General features: G+C 45.0%; 1 protein-coding gene across 1 annotated transcript in view; it reads right to left on the bottom strand.

The window, feature by feature from the left end:
• The window catches only part of COG4 (component of oligomeric golgi complex 4), a 43,052-nt gene that overhangs the window by 16,098 nt on the left and 9,814 nt on the right, over window positions 1–17,140 (bottom strand). The window contains exons 5-12 of the mRNA XM_054453767.2: window positions 15,910–16,103; window positions 13,577–13,682; window positions 12,889–13,046; window positions 12,064–12,122; window positions 4,951–5,084; window positions 1,893–2,011; window positions 1,156–1,322; window positions 201–366 (exon numbers count right to left, since the gene is read on the bottom strand). Coding sequence (XP_054309742.1) covers window positions 201–366; window positions 1,156–1,322; window positions 1,893–2,011; window positions 4,951–5,084; window positions 12,064–12,122; window positions 12,889–13,046; window positions 13,577–13,682; window positions 15,910–16,103 — 1,103 coding nt within the window. The remainder of the gene's footprint in view (window positions 1–200; window positions 367–1,155; window positions 1,323–1,892; window positions 2,012–4,950; window positions 5,085–12,063; window positions 12,123–12,888; window positions 13,047–13,576; window positions 13,683–15,909; window positions 16,104–17,140) is intronic.

The raw sequence follows: 17,140 nt of genomic DNA, 5'->3' as shown, positions 1-17,140 counted from the left end.
AGGCTGCTCAGAATATGTCCCTGAGTAAGAAATAGTTTCAGAACCTTCTGAGAGGAACTTCCCTTAAAGGAGGAATTTTCCTTCTATATAGACACTGGAGGAAAAGTCTCTAGCTAGAGGCCAATTATACTGTGGCTTAGCAGTAATAGCGTAACCTCTTGAGATAAACCAACCCAGCTCGTGAGCTGTGGGGTACCTACCAGGAAGGACATCTTCGCCTCGTCAGTACTCTCGATGCCTTTTGTGTCAAATTTGCCTTGCTGGAGGCTGCTGTGCATGATGTTCACGGCACTTGTCACCCCGCGCTGGATGTCCTGGAAGGTGGTGGCCGGAAAGCCCATCCGAAGCTTATTACACAGAACATCCCTGGGGGGCAGGATTGCATAGAGGGATTGACGGTGCTCAACTTGGCCACCAGGACAGAAGGGCCAGTCTTCACCACTCTGACCCAGTAGCACAAGGTGCTCTTTTAGGGGGAATAACCAGTCCTTAAGACCACTGTAGGAGACCTGAGGAGCCAGGGTATGAAAGTAACCAGCACCCCCTCAAGGACACTGATGTGACAAGAACATACAGGGGAGCCTGGCCAATCTCTACTGTTTATGAGGCTTTTAGCCATCACCACTGCACTCCCAACAAAGCTGTGCAGCTTAGTGAACGCAGTACCACGTAGGAGTTGAGAACAGGTTTTGAGTCACTCAGTTCTGGATTCCACCTCTGACTCCTAAATGGTGGATCTTTGACGAGGACGGAATCTCCCTAAAGCCCAGTTTCCTCATCTATAAAACAGAGCTAACAGTTCCTACCTCATAGGGTTGTTATTAGCACCTCAAAAGCGCAGGAGATTAGCATAGTGCTGGGCCTGTAGCAATGGTACCTATTGGTGATATCATTCATCTGAACTGCCTGTTCTCTTTCCTACGTCTAAGGGCCCATAGCTCCTTCAGTCTAGTCCAGGGAACAGAAATTTGGCCCATGAGATATATGGCTGACCAACAGCTTCCTGAAGCCAAGGATACTATCTTAGGGATAGGAGCTTATGTCCTGTATAGAACTTAACTAGAATCATGAGGACAAAGGGCAGAAACAAATGGGCCTGAGGAATCAACAGGAAGGGCCTTTCTGCCTAGAAAGGAGAAAGGGAGTCAACTGTACCTGAAGTCAGACTCCAGCTCTGTGGTGGCAAGGTTGATCATGGCACAGAGACAGTCAATGCTGGAGCTGGACAGAGCCCGCCCAATGCACTTCTTAACAATGTAGAAGACATCATCCACCATGCTGGATGTCAACTGGCCCTTCTCATAGGTGTCCAGAGCCACAGCCTACCCAAAAGGCAAAGCCAACACTGAGGGTCCCAGTTGTGCATGTCATGTTCTAGATGATTCTGGGTACACTGGCCCTAGCTCTGCTCCCTTTTCTGTACCTTGTCCATGTTTCTCCCAACATGGTGTGTTCTGGTCATGGATTGGTGTGCATCCTCCTTGTCAAAATAGCTCACTTCCCTATTGATCACTAGGTGAACAAATTAAATATTTCGGGCCTTAGCCCTGCAGAGATCCATTACCTGGGGAGTGTAAGACATCTGCAGAGGCCCTACTTCCCTGAGGCTCCTTACCCACAAACCTTCAGGGAGGTAGGGAACAAGTGGGCTCCCTGAAGAGCTGAGCTGAGCTGTTCTTTTGTAATTCTTGGGAAGGAAGTCCTAGCTGGGTATACAAAGAGCACAACGACTCCAAAGATGCTCTCTAACCATACAAAGTGGTACCACACAATCTGCATGCAAGAGTATTCTCAAAGCAGGACCAAGAAATATGACATGCCTCAGCCATTTCCTTCAGCCTGGCTTCTTGGACCGGAAGCCCCATTTCCAAGAGATGCGTCCTATGTCCTACCTTATTGACAGTCTCCCTCATGAAGTACTCCTCCATGGTAACATATAAGCCAATTAGCTCCTGCATGGTACAGCTCAAAAGGCAGTTATTGAGGAGTTTGTCCAGACACTTCTGGTGCTCTAGGGGACAGCCAAGAAAGGAATACTCATTTTTTTTCCCCCAAGGGAAACAGAGCAACTTTTTTCATTTTTTCAGGTTCCTTTCTAGTCTTTCTTCGAAATATGTACATATTTTACATGGTTATAATCATGATACAGATAGCAATTTTGAATTCTGCTTTAAAAAAGTATATCATAAATATTTTCCATGTTTTCACCTACCTTATTTTTCATGACTATGTGGCATTTCATCAGGTGCATAATCCACATTTTAAAAACTACTTTTTTTAACTATTTTTTTTTTTTTTGAGATAGAGTTTCACTCTTGTTGCCCAGGCTGGAGTACAATGGCGCGATGTCGGCTCATCGCAACCCCTGCCTCCCAGGTTCAAACAATTCTCCTGCCTCAACCTCCCGAGTAGCTGGGATTACAGGCATGCACCACCACGCCCGGCTAATTTTGTATTTTTAGTAGAGACGGGGTTTCTCCATGTTGAGGTTGGTCTCGAACTCCTGACCTCAGGTGATCCGCCTGCGTCGGCCTCCCAAATTGCTGGGATTACGGGCGTGAGCCACCATGCCCGGGCTTATTTTTAACTTTTACGTTGTTTCATGTGAAATTGAGAAAATAACCACTCTATTTTTAGACACCTGGTTATTTCCAAATATTTTGCCATTACTGGAGATAACCGAAAATCATAATAATTGGAGATTATAGTGAATACTTTTGTACGAAAAACTTTTTACTCCTTTTCCATCATTCCCTTAGGATTAATTAATAGGAGTCAAAAGATGTAAGTGTCCATGGCAAAGATAAAAATATACTGGATATAGAATATTTCATTCTCTACACCAGTATTGTCCAATAGAATTTCTGTGATAATGAAAATATTCTGGTCAGGTGTGGTGGCTCACACCTGTAATCCCAGCACTTTGTGGGGCCAAGGTGGGAGGATCGCTTGGGTCCAGGAGTTTTGAGACCAGCCTGGGCAACACAGCAATACTCTGTCTCTACAAAAAATAAACAAACAACAAGATAAGAGAAAATATTCCGTATCTGTTATCTGATATAGTAGCCATTAGCCATGTTAGCGATTGAGCAGGTGAAATGTGATGAACATAACTTAGGAACTGAATATTTTTATTTTTTTATTAAAATGTTTTTTTCTCGGAATCCAGGTGAGAAAGATGAATTTAAAATTTTATTTAATTGTAATTAAATTTGAATTTTAATTTCAATTCATGAATGGCTACGTATTGGGCAGCACAGCTCTGAATAGTGATAGTCATCATTATTGCTTCTCAGTCTTTTGGCTAAGATCAAGTGATAGTCATCACTGACATTGACAAGTGAACTCCGAATGAGCACACAATTTCCTTTATACACTGATTCTGTAACGCCCCTGCCACATATTATTGGCACAAGCCATGCAGAATGCCACAGATGCTGGGTGGGTCTCAAGTCCCAGCCCAAAGAACCCTGCATATATTTGCCCAGCAGGATTTTTATTTTTTTAATTTTTTTCCTTTAACTCTTACTTTAGTAGCCAGCAGGAATTAAATGGTCATTTTAAAAACCTAGCGAGTCAATCTGTAAATGAAATTGGACTTTGGCATACCTTTTAAAAAAATTTATTTATTTATTTATTTATTTATTTATGTATTTATTTTTGAGACAGAGTCTCTCTTGTCGCCCAGGCTGGAGTGCAGTGGCACGATCTCGGCTCACTGCAAGCTCCGCCTCCCAGGTTCACGCCATTCTCCTGCCTCAGCCTCCCGAGTAGCTGGGACTGCAGGCGCCTGTCACCACGCCTGGCTAATTTTTTTGTATTTTTAGTAGAGACAGAGTTTCACCACATTAGCCAGGACGGTCTCAATCTCCTGACCTTGTGATCCGCCCGCCTCGGCCTCCCAAAGCGCTGGGATTACAGGCGTGAGCCACCGCGCCCGACCTAAAAATTTTTTTAAATGTTTATCTTTTATTATTTAATTTAATTTAATTTAATTTTTTAGAGATGGGGTTTCACTATGTTGACCAGGCTGGTCTCAAACTCCTGGGCTCAAGCATCCTTCCTCCTCGGCCTCCCAAAGTTTTGGGATTATGCGTGAGCCACCATACCCAGCCAAAATTTTTATCTTTTAATATAGTGACAGGGTCTTGTCATGTTGCCCAGGCTGGTCTTGAACTCTTGAGCTCAAGCGATTCTCCTGCCTCAGCCTCCCAAAGTGTTGGGATTACAGGTGTGAGCCACTGCACCCAGCCCCCTTTCTTATCAATATCAATTATTCCTTGAAAAATTGTGACTGGGGGGAACTGGGAGACTGAGAGGGATGAGAGGATTCCTGTACATTATATACTCTTTTTTTTTTTTTTTTTTTGAGACAGATTCTGGCTCTGTCACCCAGGCTGGAGTGCAGTGGCACAATCTTGGCCCTATGCCCCCCAGGGTTCAAGCAATTCTCCCGTCTCAACCTCCCGAGTAGCTGGGACTACAGGTGCATTGCACCATGCTCGGCTAATTTTTGTATTTTTAGTAGAGATGCGGTTTCACCTATTGGTCAGGCTGGTCTTGAACTCCTGACCTCCGGTAATCCACCCGCCTCAGCCTCCCAAAGTGCTGGGATTACAGATGTGAGCCACCGCATCTGGCCTATGTACTCTTTAAAACAAACAAAAAAAAAACAAAGAACACTTTATTGAAGTATAATTTATATCCCATAAAATTTAAAACACGGCACCAGTGTCCTCATCTGTAAAGTGATTAGATGGCCTCAAAGATCTAGTCCAATTCTAAAATCCAGTAAATTTAGATTTCTTCCTGGGAGTCAATTTGCCTACAGACCACCAGGGGCTAATAAGTCCCAACTGTTTCCTTAATAAGAGATCTGTGGCTTAACTATTAAGAAACACTGCCAATTGTTATCTCAACCCTCACCAAAAATATGGGAAATATTTTTACCTTGCTTTACTTCTTCTGAGGCCATGGAGTCTCCCACCTCAAAATCAGAGCTAATCCTCTTCTTGAGGAAGCGTAAGTATAGCTCACTGCGGGCATTCATCAGGGTGACCTCAGTCAGGATGGGGTCCAGTTCTCTGAGACACATGGAGCAGAAGGAACAGGAGGACAATGGATTCCCTTAGACACAAGAGCTACAGGGCAAAGAGTCCCAAATTCCCCCTCCCCACTGGGCCCATAAGGAACAGCTCTGCCAGATGGCCCTCCTAGCTCTGCTGGCCCAATTAGAATCAGAGATAGCTGTCAATCACATTTTCCATTTACCTGCTTCACCTAAATCATTCACTCTCTAAAATTCTGCCAGACCTAAATAAAAAGTTGGGAGATGTGTCTTCTTTTCTTTTCTTTTTTTTTCGAGATGGAGTCTTGCTCTGTTGCCCAGGCTGGAATGCAGTGGCTCGATCTCAGCTCCTGCAAGCTCCGCCTCCTGGGTTCACGCCATTTCTCCTGCCTCAGCCTTCTGAGTAGCTGGGACTGCAGGCGCCCGCCACCATGCCCGGCTAATTTTTTGTATTTTTAGTAGAGACGGGGTTTCACTGTATTAGCGAGGATGGTCTCGACCTCCTGACCTTGTGATCCACCCGCCTCAGCCTCCCAAAGTGCTGGAATTACAGGTGTGAGCCACTGTGCCCGGCTTGTTTTCTTTTCTTTTTGAGACAGAGTCTTGCTCTGTTGCCTAGGCTGGAGTGCAGTGGTGCAATCTTGGCTCACTGCAACCTCCACCTCTAGGTTCAAGTGAGTCTCATGCCTTAGCCACGTGAGTAGCTGGGATTACAGGTGTGTGCCACCCCACCTGGCAGATTTTTTTTTTTTCCAGATTTTTGTATCTTTAGTAGAGATGGGATTTTGCCATGTTGGCTAGGCCAGTCTCGAACTCCTGGCCTCAAGTGATCCTCCTGCCTTGGCCTCTTGAAGTGCTGGGATTACAGGCATGAGCTACAGCACCTGGCCTCTTTTGTGGTTTGAATAAAGATTACCTATGACCAGGCATGGTGGCTCACGCCTGTAATCCCAGCACTTTGGGAGGCTGAGGCGGGCGGATCATGAGGTCAAGAGATCGAGACCATCCCAGCCAACATGGTGAAACCCAATTTCTACTAAAAATACAAAAATTAGCTGGGTGTGGTGGCGCATGCCTGTAGTCCCAGCTACTCAGGAGGCCAAGGCAGGAGAATCGCTTGAACCCAGGAGGTGGAGGCTGCAGTGAGCTGAGATCGCGCCACTGCACTCCAGCCTAGAGAGAGAGCAAGACTCCGTCTCAAAAAAAAAAAAAAAAAAGAGGCCGGGCGCGGTGGCTTACGCCTGTAATCCCAGCACTTTGGGAGGCTGAGGTGGGTGGATCACCTGAGGTCGGGAGTTCGAGACCAGCCTAACCAACATGGAGAAACCCTGTCTCTACTAAAAATACAAAATTAGCCGGGCGTGGTGGCACATGCCTGTGATCCCAGCTACTATGGAGGCTGAGGCAGGAGAATCGCTTGAACCCAGGAGGCGGAGGTTGCGGTGAGCTGAGATCATGCCATTGCATTCCAGCCTGGGCAACAAGAGCGAAACTCTGTCTTAAAAAAAAAAAAAAAAAAAAAAAAGATTATCTGTGTCTCATGTGAAAGAAAACTCTCCAATCTCTAATTTAGCCCTGGCAGGATGTTAGGAAATACCATTAAACTGCCCTACACTCATTCATTTATCGTGATGAATAGCCAAAATAATCTTGAAAAATACAAAGTTGGAGGAATTCCACTTTCTAATTTCAAAACTAACTACGAAGCCACAGCAATCAAGACTGTGGTACTGGCATATGAATAGATATATGGATTAATGGAACAGAACTGTGAGTCCAGATGGTTGACTGATTTTCAATGAGCGCTAGGACAATTCAATAAACAACGAAGGGTCTTTTCAGCAAATTGTGCTAGGACAACTGAGATCCACATGAAAAAGAATCAAGTTGAACTCCTACCTCACATAATATACAAAAATTAACTTCCTTTGCACACTGAAGTCCAAGAGGTCTTTTCTTTCTTTCTTCTTTTGTCTTTTTTGAGATAGGGTCACTGTCTGTCTCCCAGGCTGGAGTACAGTGGCACAATCACAGCTCACTGCAGGCTCAGCTTCCCTGGGATCAGGCAATCCTCCCACCTCAGCCTCCCAAGTAGCTGGGATTATAGACATGTGCCACCACGTCTGGCTAATTTTTGTATTTTTGGTAAAGATGGGGTTTCCCCATGTTGTCCAGGCTGGTCTCGAATTCCTAGGCTCAAGCGATCTGCCCATCTCTGCCTCCCAAAGTGCTGGTACTACAGGTGTGAGCCACCTTGGCACCTGGCCCCAAGAGATCTTTACAAACATAAATCTGGTCATATCATATAGTTTCCATAGCTCTCAGAATACAAGACTCTGAACGGCCTGACTCTAATGATCTCTCCATATTCACCATTTCAGGCTCTCCTCTACTCTTTGAACTTCAGCTACACTGGCCTTCTTTCAGTTTTAAAAAAACACATGACCTTTGCACATGCTTTCCTTGCTCTATCTGGAATACTCCTCACATCTTAACTCTTACTTACTCTTAAGGTCTCAGACCTAAGGTCATTTCCTCAGGAATTATTTCTTCAACTTTCCCAGACTAGGCTACTACATCTCTTTATGACATGTTGTCCTGCACCCTACACTCAGTATATCACAGTGGCTGACAGCATCCACTCTAGAGTCAGACTGCTTGGATTCCATTTCTCACTGCCATTTTCTAGCTGCATGACCTTGGGCAAGTCATCTGACCCCTCCAGCCTTCAGTTTCTTCCACTGGAAAATGCTTATGGATTAAATCAGTGATTTTCTACTGAGGGCGATTTTATTCCCAGCTCCCCCATTCCCCTACCCATACCCCCCTGGGGTATTTTAGCATCTGGTGGATAGAGGCCAGGGATGCTGCTAACCATCTTACAATGCGTAGAACAGACCCCACCTAACAAAAAATTATCCAGTCAAGGCCGGGTGCAGTGGTTCACGACTGTAATCCCACTACTTTGGGAGGCTGAGGCGGGCAGATCACCTGAGGTTAGGAGTTCAAGACCAGCCTAGACAACAAGGTGAAACCCCCTCTCTACTAAAAATATAAAAATTAGCCAGACATAGTGGTGAGTGCCTGTAATCTCAGCTACTCGGGAGGCAGAGGCACGAGAACTGCTTGATCCTGGGAGGCGGAGATTGCAGTGAGCCGAAATTGAGCCACTGCACTCCAGCCTGGGTGATGGAGTGAGTGAGATTCTATTTAAAAAAAAAAAAAAAGAGGCCGGGCATGGTGGCTCACTCCTGTAATCCAGCACTTTGGGAGGCCGAGGTGGGTGGATTACAAGGTCAGGAGTTTGAGACCAGCCTGGCCAAGATGGTGAAACCTCGTCTCTACTAAAAATACAAAAATTAGCCAGGCACGCTGGCGGGGTGCCTGTAATCCCAGCTACTTGGGAGGTTGAGGCAGGAAAATTGCTTGAACCCAGGAGGCGTAGGTTGCAGTGAGCCGAGACCATGCCACTGTACTCTAGCCTGGGTGACAGAGCAAGACTGTCACAAAAAAAAAAAAAAAAATCCAGTCAAAATGCCGTTAGTGCAGAAGTTAAGAAACCTTGGATTAAATGATTTAATATTTATTAAGTGTTCAGAACAGTGTCTGGCATACAGTTGACATTACATATGTGTTAGCTATTGCTATTATCTACTTTATAGACCATAGGTGCCACGAAGAAAAAATTATGTTTGCTTGCTCACTTTGCTTGTTGCCATATCAAGGACCAGTATCTGGCACATGTGTACTCAGTAAAACTTTGATTGAATGAATATATTTTATGTTTGGATTTTCTTCTTTTTTTTTTTTTTTTTTTTTTTTGAGACAGAGTCTTGCTCTGTTACCCAGGCTGGAGTGCAGTGGTGCGATCTTGGCTCACTGCAACCTCCGCCTCCCAGGTTCACACCATTCTCCTGCCTCAGCCTCCCGAGTAGCTGGGACTACAGGCACCCGCCAACACGCCCGGCTAATTTTTTGTTTTTTTTTTTTTTTAGTAGAGACAGGGTTTCACCGTGTTAGCCAGGACGGTCTTGATTTCCTGACCTCGTGATCCGCCTGACTCAGCCTCCCAAAGTGCTGGGATTACAGGTGTGAGCCACTGCGCCCGCTGAATTTTCTTGTAAGAAGCACATATTATTTTTATCATAAAAAAGTAGGCTGGGAGCAGTGGCTCACACCTGTAATCCCAGCACTTTGGGAGGCCAAAGGCGGGCAGATCATGAGGTCAGGAGATCGAGACCATCCTGGCTAACACCGTGAAACCCTGTCTCTACTAAAAATACAAAAAATTAGCCGGGCATGGTGGTGGGCACCTGTAGTCCCGGCTACTCGGGAGGCCGAGGCAGGAGAATGGCGTGAACCCGGGAGGTGGAGCTTGCAGTGAGCCGAGATAGCACCACTCCACTCCAGCCTGAGCGATAGAGTGAGACTCTGTCTCAAAAAAAAAAAAAAAAAAAAAAAAAAAAAAAAAAAAAAAGGTAAAAGTTTGGCTGGATTACAGGGGCTCATGCCTGTAATTCCAGTGCTTTGGGAGGCTGAGGCAGGGGGAATCACTTGAGATCTGGGGTTCAAGACCATCCTGGGCAACATAGCAAGCCCTCATCTCTACCAAAAATTAAAAAATTGGCCAGGCATGGTGGCTCATGCCTGTAATTCCAGCACTTTGGGAGGCCGAGGTGGGTGGATCACCTGAGGTCAGGAGTTTGAGACCAGCCTGGCCAACATGGCAAAACCTCATCTTGGCCAGGCGCGGTGGCTCATGCCTGTAATCCCAGCACTTTGGGAGGCTTAGGCGGGTGGATCACGAGGTCAGGAGATTGAGACCATCCTGGCTAACACGGTAAAACCCTGTCTCTACTAAAAATACAAAAAAAAAAAAAATTAGCTGGGCATGGTGGCGGGCACCTGTAGTCCCAGCTACACGGGAGGCTGAGGCAGGAGAATGGCATGAATCCAGGAGGCGGAGCTTGTAGGGAGCCGAGATCGTGCCACTGCACTCCAGCCTGGGCGACAGAGCGAGACTCCGTCTAAATAAAAAAAAAAAAACCTCATCTCTACTAAAAATACAAAAAAATTAACTGGGCGTGGTGGCACCTGCCTATAGTCCCAGCTACTTGGGAAGCTGAGGCAGGAGAATCGCTGAACCTGGCAGGCAGAGGTTGTGGTGAGTCGATATCACACCATGCCACTGCACTCCAGCCTGCACAAAAGAGCGAGACTGCCTCAAAAAAAAAGAAGAAAAACATTTAGCTGGGAGTGGTGACTGTAATCCTAGCTAATCAGGAGCTACTCAGGAGGCTGAGGCTGGAGGATCGCCTGAGTCCACGAGTTGGTGTTTACAGTGTGCTGTGATTGTGTCACTGTACCACTTCACTCCAGCCTGGGAAACAGAGACCCTGTTTCTAATTAAAAAAAAAAAAACGTAAAAGTTTAAAATTTTAGGATAGTAGTTACCTTTGTGGGAAGGGAAGAGGAGAGTCACTCTGGGGGCTTCAAGTGTAGTCATGCTACATAAGAACATTTTGGTCAAAAATGAACTGCTGGGCTGGGCATGGTGGCTCACGCCTGTAATCCCATCACTTTGGGAAGCCTTTGGGAGGTGAGAGGATCACTTGAGCCCAGGAGTTCCAGACCAGCCTAGGCAACATGGCAAAACCTTGTCTCTACAAAAAATACAAAAATTAGCCCAGCATGGTAGTGTACAATATGTATACACCAGCTACTGATATGTGTCCCAGCTACTCAGGAGGCCGAGGTGGGAGGATTGCTTAAGCCCAGAAGGTCAAGGCTGCAGTGAGCCAGGATCATACCACCGTACTGCAGTCTGGCCTGGGCAACAAAGCAAGACCTTATCTCAAAAAAACAAAAAAACCCCAAAACAACAACAAAAAATACTGTATCGGTATACACAAGAGTGTTCCCATAATATTATAATATTATATTTTTACTGTACCTTTTCTATGTTTAGATATGTTTAGATATACAAGTACTTACCATTGTGTTATAATTGCCTATGGTATTCAGTACAGTAATATGCCATACAGGTTTATAGTCTAGGAGCAATAGTTTGTATCATATAGCCTAGGTGTGTAGTAGGCTAAGAACACCCTACGATGTTGACACAATGGAAATCGTCTAACGATGTATTTCTCAGAATGTACTCCAGTTGTTGGCAGGGTATGGTGGCTCATGCCTATAATCTCAGCATTTTGGGAGGCTGAGGTGGGAGGATCACTTAAGGTCAGAGTTTGAGACTAACCTGGCCATCATGGCAAAACCCTGTCTCTACTAAAATTATAAAAAATTAGCTGGGAATGGTGGTGCACGCCTGTAGTTCCAGCTACTTGGGAGGCTGAGGGAGGAGAATCGCTTGAACCTGGGAGGCAGGGGCTGTAGTGAGCCAAGATCACGCTACTGCACTCCAGCGTGGGTGACAGAGTGACACTGTCTCAAAAAAAGAAAAAAAAATGTATTCCAGTCATTAAATGACACACGATTGTACTGATTATGATTTATTATTTATTATTTTTTGAGACGGAGTCTCGCTCTGTAACCCAGGCTGGAGTGCAGTGGTGCGATCTCAGCTCACTGCAAACTCCGCCTCCGGGTTCAAGCGATTCTCCTGCCTCAGCCTTCTGAGTAGCTGGGACTACAGGCGTGCACCACCATGCCCAGCTAATTTTTGTATTTTTATTAGAGACGGGGTTTCACCATATTGGCCAGGCTGGTCTCGAACTCCCAACCTTGTGATCTGCCTGCCTCGGCCTCCCAAAGTGCTGGGATTACAGGCATGAGCCACCACGCCTGGCTGATTATGATTTATTATACATTTTATTTATATATACTTTTGTTCATATGATACATTCCACTGAAAAATAAGAGTAATTGATAAAATATTTTTAAAACATAGACCACATTGTAACAGAGTAGTCTGAATTATATATACATGATTACCAATTCAAACTCCTGTGGGCCGAAGAGAGAAGGATTATTACCTTGGTTCGATTTTTTCTGTTGTAGAATTTCTCATCAAGTTGTTCTGAACATGCCGGAACTGCAACATACCACAGGAATGAGAATATTTTTCCCCACCCCCACATCTATTGGCCTCTTGCTGGTCACTCCAAACTTTTGGCATACAAGAACATTTAGGTTTAGTTTGCTTACCAGGTTTACCTTCCCTTCAAGCCAGCAGTGGGCTTTCAGGATGACAGGCCAAAGATTTGTTTTTGGGTTGGATGCTAATAATACTCACCTCTATTACTGTGCTTAAAAGTCATGCTAATGGTGTTCCAATAGACTACTGTTTATAGTCTCCTAGACTGGAGTTCTAGTAATACAATTGTATGAGGCCACTCCTATTTCTATGTCGTACTTTTACTTTCTCTGCTCGAAAGAAGGAAAAAATAAAGTTCTGAAAAAGCAAACGTTATCTTTAACATCTTAGGAATGAAGCGGAAATTGGAGACAATTACTTGGACACTTAATAGGACCTCAAGAAACAGAATTGTCATTGTATCATCAGAGGGCACTGTTGCACATTTTGTGATAGAGAACTGGTCTACTACTTCTGCTGTGTTCTTTTCAGGAAGCTCTTTTTATTTCTGTTTTGGTCTTGAACTGAGGCCATCATCATCTCGACAACACCTCAAGTCCAAAGTAAGCTAGCAATGGGCAAGATGCAGGCCAGTGTGCGCTTAGCATTTATTTTTCTCCTGTCTGCACCTTTTTTTTCACTTTTTCAAACCCTCCAATTTATTCTACTCAGTGTTCCTGGCTAAAGCTGCTACCAAACCCCACCTGTAGCTTCCCCTGCTTACCTGCTGGTGGTAGTCCCTTTGCTTGATGAACTTGTCTACCACCTTCTCCACCTGTCTGTCACATTCCACCTGCAGATATTTGATCAGGGTATAGAGTCTCCCTGGCCCATAATAGGTCTCCACTATTGGCTGGTGGGTCTCCACAATGCGGGCAATGCCTAGAAGGGAGGAAGCAATAGGGTTGTATTCCAAGTATTCTTCCTACAAAATAAACTTGCTCCCATCCAGGACTAACCGATGGTCTAGCTCAATCCTTTTGGCTGCTTCACTTTCTAAAACGAACACAAATAGGCCTAGTCAATGCTAGGGGTTGCTAGGCAAATATGTTAAATATGCACAGTGCTTGGTACACCAGCAGGCATTTGGTAAGTTACATTGATACTGTTTTCTACAGCAGCATCTTTGGAAATCAGCATCACTCGCTTTCCAGTAATTTATTTTAGGGTTAAATTTATTCTTACAGAGTTTGGGGTTTGAGGGTTAGGCAGGATCAAAACACTGGAGAGACTCTAATCTTTGCTAATCAGGCACTGAATCTGGAAGTTATTTCATTCTCCAATCAATTAATACACAATAAACTACATGATTAAATTAAAGTCATCAGGCTAGAAGGGTGAGAAGAAAGGCTAGGATGCAGGTGTCATATAGAAATGTCTCCAGTCTCTCTAGAGTGGAGAAAGAGGCTCACCTTCAAACAGAAGAGTAAGTGTATCTGCAAAGATGACTGCAGCTCTCCGATCACTCATGTCTGTCCCCAGCACCATGAGCAGATTCTCCTCAGCTTTACTGGCCACCTAAAAAAGGAGAAAACCCACACACATTCCTCAGAAAGGTCACCCTCACACCAAGTATATCTCAGTTTTCCAAAAAGGCCTCCCATTGGCTTTTTTTTTCACATTTCCCTTGATGTCTGGAAGCCCAGTCAGCACAGAGGAAACTCCCTTGAGGGACGGTCTGAGCCTCAGGCAGGACAAGGAACGTGAGCATGGTGTAGCTCCTCTTCCATTATTTTCTTCTCTTGGAAAATATGGACTGCCATTAGCCAAGGAAGAGAGTCCCCAGTTTCAACAATCTTCTCAAAGGGTAACTTTCTATCATTTTTTAAAATAAGACACAGGGTCTCACTCTGTTGCCCAAGCTGGAGTACAAGGGAGCCACAGTCATAGTTCACTGTGGCCTTGAACTCCTGGACTCAAGTGATCCTCTCACCTCAGCCTCCTGAGTAGCTGGAACTACAGGCAAGAGCCACCATGCCTGGATAATTTTTTAAAAATTTCTGTAGAGATGGGGTCCTGCTATGTTGCCCAGACTTGTCTGGAACTCCTGGCCTCAAGCAATCCTCTTGCCTCAGCATCCCAAAGTGTTGGAATTACAGGCGTGAGCCATTATGCCTGGCATGTTATCATTAACAGTGCTTTCTCAAGCAGGACAAAACCTGGGTACTGCAGAAGGGACTTTTACTGGATTAAAGGTAGAAGCCATTTCTAGGTCCCAGGTGGCAAAGTATACTGATAAAAAAAGTACCATAGAGCAGGTTTTCTTTATTTTTTTTTTTTGAAATGGAATTTCGCTGGTTGCCCAGGCTGGAGTGCAATGGCACAATCTCGGCTCACTGCAACCTCTGCCTCCCCGGTTCAAGCGGTTCTCCTGTCTCAGCTTCCCGAGTAGTTGGGATTACAGGCACCCACCAACATGCCCAGCTAATTTTTGTATATTTTAGTAGACACGGGGTTTCACCATGTTGGCCAGGCTGGTCCTGAACTTCTGATCTCAGGTGATCCACCTGCCTCAGCCTCCCAAAGTGCTGGGATTACAGGCGTGAGTCACCGCGCCTGGCCTGTATTTTGTTTTTAATTAATTTTTTAGAATGAGTAAGATGCACACTTAAACATTCCAAAGGAACAAAGGAATATTCAGTGAAAAGTGGTTCTTCTTCTAACCTGTGTCTCTTAATTTCCCAATTTTCTTCAGAGGTGACCATTGTTAACCCTTCCAAAAGAAATCCTATGCTTATACAAATATATCTTGATTGCTAACTCCCTCATTTTAAACAGGAATGACAACATATTGTTTTGTACCCTGTTTAACAAACCGCATGTTAGAGAATAAAATATGTCAGCACTTAGGGAACGGTATCATTTTTCTTAACGGCATAATAATGGTCTGATAATTTTTTTGTGGGAGGGGAGTGACACAAACAGACATACAGCTAAAAAACGGCCAGGTGGGGTGGTAGTCCCAGGACTTTGGGAGGCTGAGGTGGGAGGACTGCTTGAGGCCAGGAGTTTGAGACCAGCCTGGGTAACACAGTGAGACTGTTTCTATAAAAAAAAAAAAAAAATTGCAACGCATGGTGGCATGTGCCTGTAGTCTCAACTGCTTGGGAGGCTGGGGCAGGAGGATTGCTTGAGCTTTAAAAGAGTGATTCAGGCTGGGCGAGGTGGCTCACGCCTGTAATCCCAGCACTTTGGGAGGCTGAGGTGGGCGGATCACCTGATGTTGGGAGTTCAAGACTAGCCTGACCAACATGGAGAAACCCAGTCTCTACTAAAAATACAAAATTAGCTGGGCGTGGTAGCGTATGCCTGTAATCCCAGCTACTCGGGAGGCTGAGGCAGGAGAATTGCCTGAACCAGGGAGGTGGAGTTTGCAGTGAGCTGACATCATGCCATTGCACTCCAGCCTGAGCAACAAGAGTGAAACTCTATCTCAAAAAAAAAAAAAAAAAGAGTGATTCAACTTGTCAGAGAACTTGCATTTTAATTTCATATGCTTTCACCTGGTCTGTTGGAAATGAATGTGCACTGGCAGATGTCTTGGCCATGCCTGGTACACAGTAGGCTGGCAACAGGTATGTTGAATGAACACATGCATCCAGTCCTGCCCGGCTACACAGCAAGGGCAGGAAGGGGAGTCATAGCCAGAAGAGAGAAAGTATCCATAGAAACTGGACCCATCCAGTGCCCCAATCTGTAGGCAGAGAGCCACACAATTAACCTGCCAAGCAATCAGGGTCCATACCTGCTTGCAAAGGTACTCTGAGAACTTTCTTAATCCCTCCTCATGCAAACCCAGCAGTGGGAAAATCTTGAAGAAGCGCTCCACCTGGGGCAGATCACCTTCCTTGGTGGCAACGGCAAACTTCTCTGCCACAATGGCTTTGAGACGTTGCTCAGCTTCCTGCAGCAATTTCAGGTTGGCATCAATCATGCTCCCTGCTCAACAGGGAGAAAATGAAAATTCAAGTAAAGAATAGTACTGTGTCAGGTCCATGCCACTTTGTGTAATACTATTCATCCAGCAAATACGTATTAAGCACTTACTATGTGCAAGATGCTGTGCTAGTAAAATGTATGATTACAAGATGAATCAGCCCTGATCCTATCATCACAGAAATTAGGATCAGGTAGAAGAGACAGTTTGTGCACAAATCAAGATGATGAAATACAGTACATGATGTGTCATAAGAAAGGTGCCAAAGGCCGGGCACGGTGGCTCACGCCTGTAATCCCAGCACTTTGGGAGGCCGAGATGGCTGAATCACGAGGTCAAGGGATTGAGACCATCATGGCCAACATGGTGAAACCCTGTCTCTACTAAAAATAGAAAAATTAGCTGGGCATGGTGGCGTGCGCCTGTAGTCCCAGTTACTCAGGAGGCTGAGGCAGAAGAATCCCTTGAACCTGGGAGGCAGAGGTTGCAGTGTGCCGAGATCATGCCACTGCACTCCAGCCTGGCGACAGAGCGAGACTCCGTCTCAAAAAAAACAAAGGTGTCAAAAAGTTACATTTCTGGTTAAAGTAATCAGAAAAGGCTTCCTAGAGAAGGTGACATCCCACCTCTCAAAGATGAGCAGGATTCTGATACCTGCAGAGGAGAACAAACATTCCAGGCAAAGGGAATGAAATACATGAAGTAATAGAAGCAGAAAGATGAAAAGAATATTTGCAGAGTATTCCAAGTAGCATATTCCTTGGCATATGGAGGAGCTTGAGAAATATTTGCACAATGAGTGGATGCATAAGTGAATACCATTAAACAAGTCTAGAAAGACAAAGTGCGTAAAGATCATGGAAGATCTAAAACATCAGGCTAAGAATTTCATTTTATGAGTAGGCAATATGGTCAAGTGCAAAGAACGCGCTGGCCAGAGAATAAGTAGATCTGGATTCAGTTTCCTTTTCCATAAAATGGGAATAGAGTAGTCCCTTCTTATCTGTAGGGGATCCATTCCAAGACCATTATGGATGCC

Source organism: Pongo pygmaeus, chromosome 18 (assembly GCF_028885625.2).
Source record: "Pongo pygmaeus isolate AG05252 chromosome 18, NHGRI_mPonPyg2-v2.0_pri, whole genome shotgun sequence".
In the NCBI taxonomy this organism is placed as follows: Eukaryota; Metazoa; Chordata; class Mammalia; order Primates; family Hominidae; genus Pongo; species Pongo pygmaeus.
This window is presented reverse-complemented; position numbering and strand designations above follow the sequence as displayed.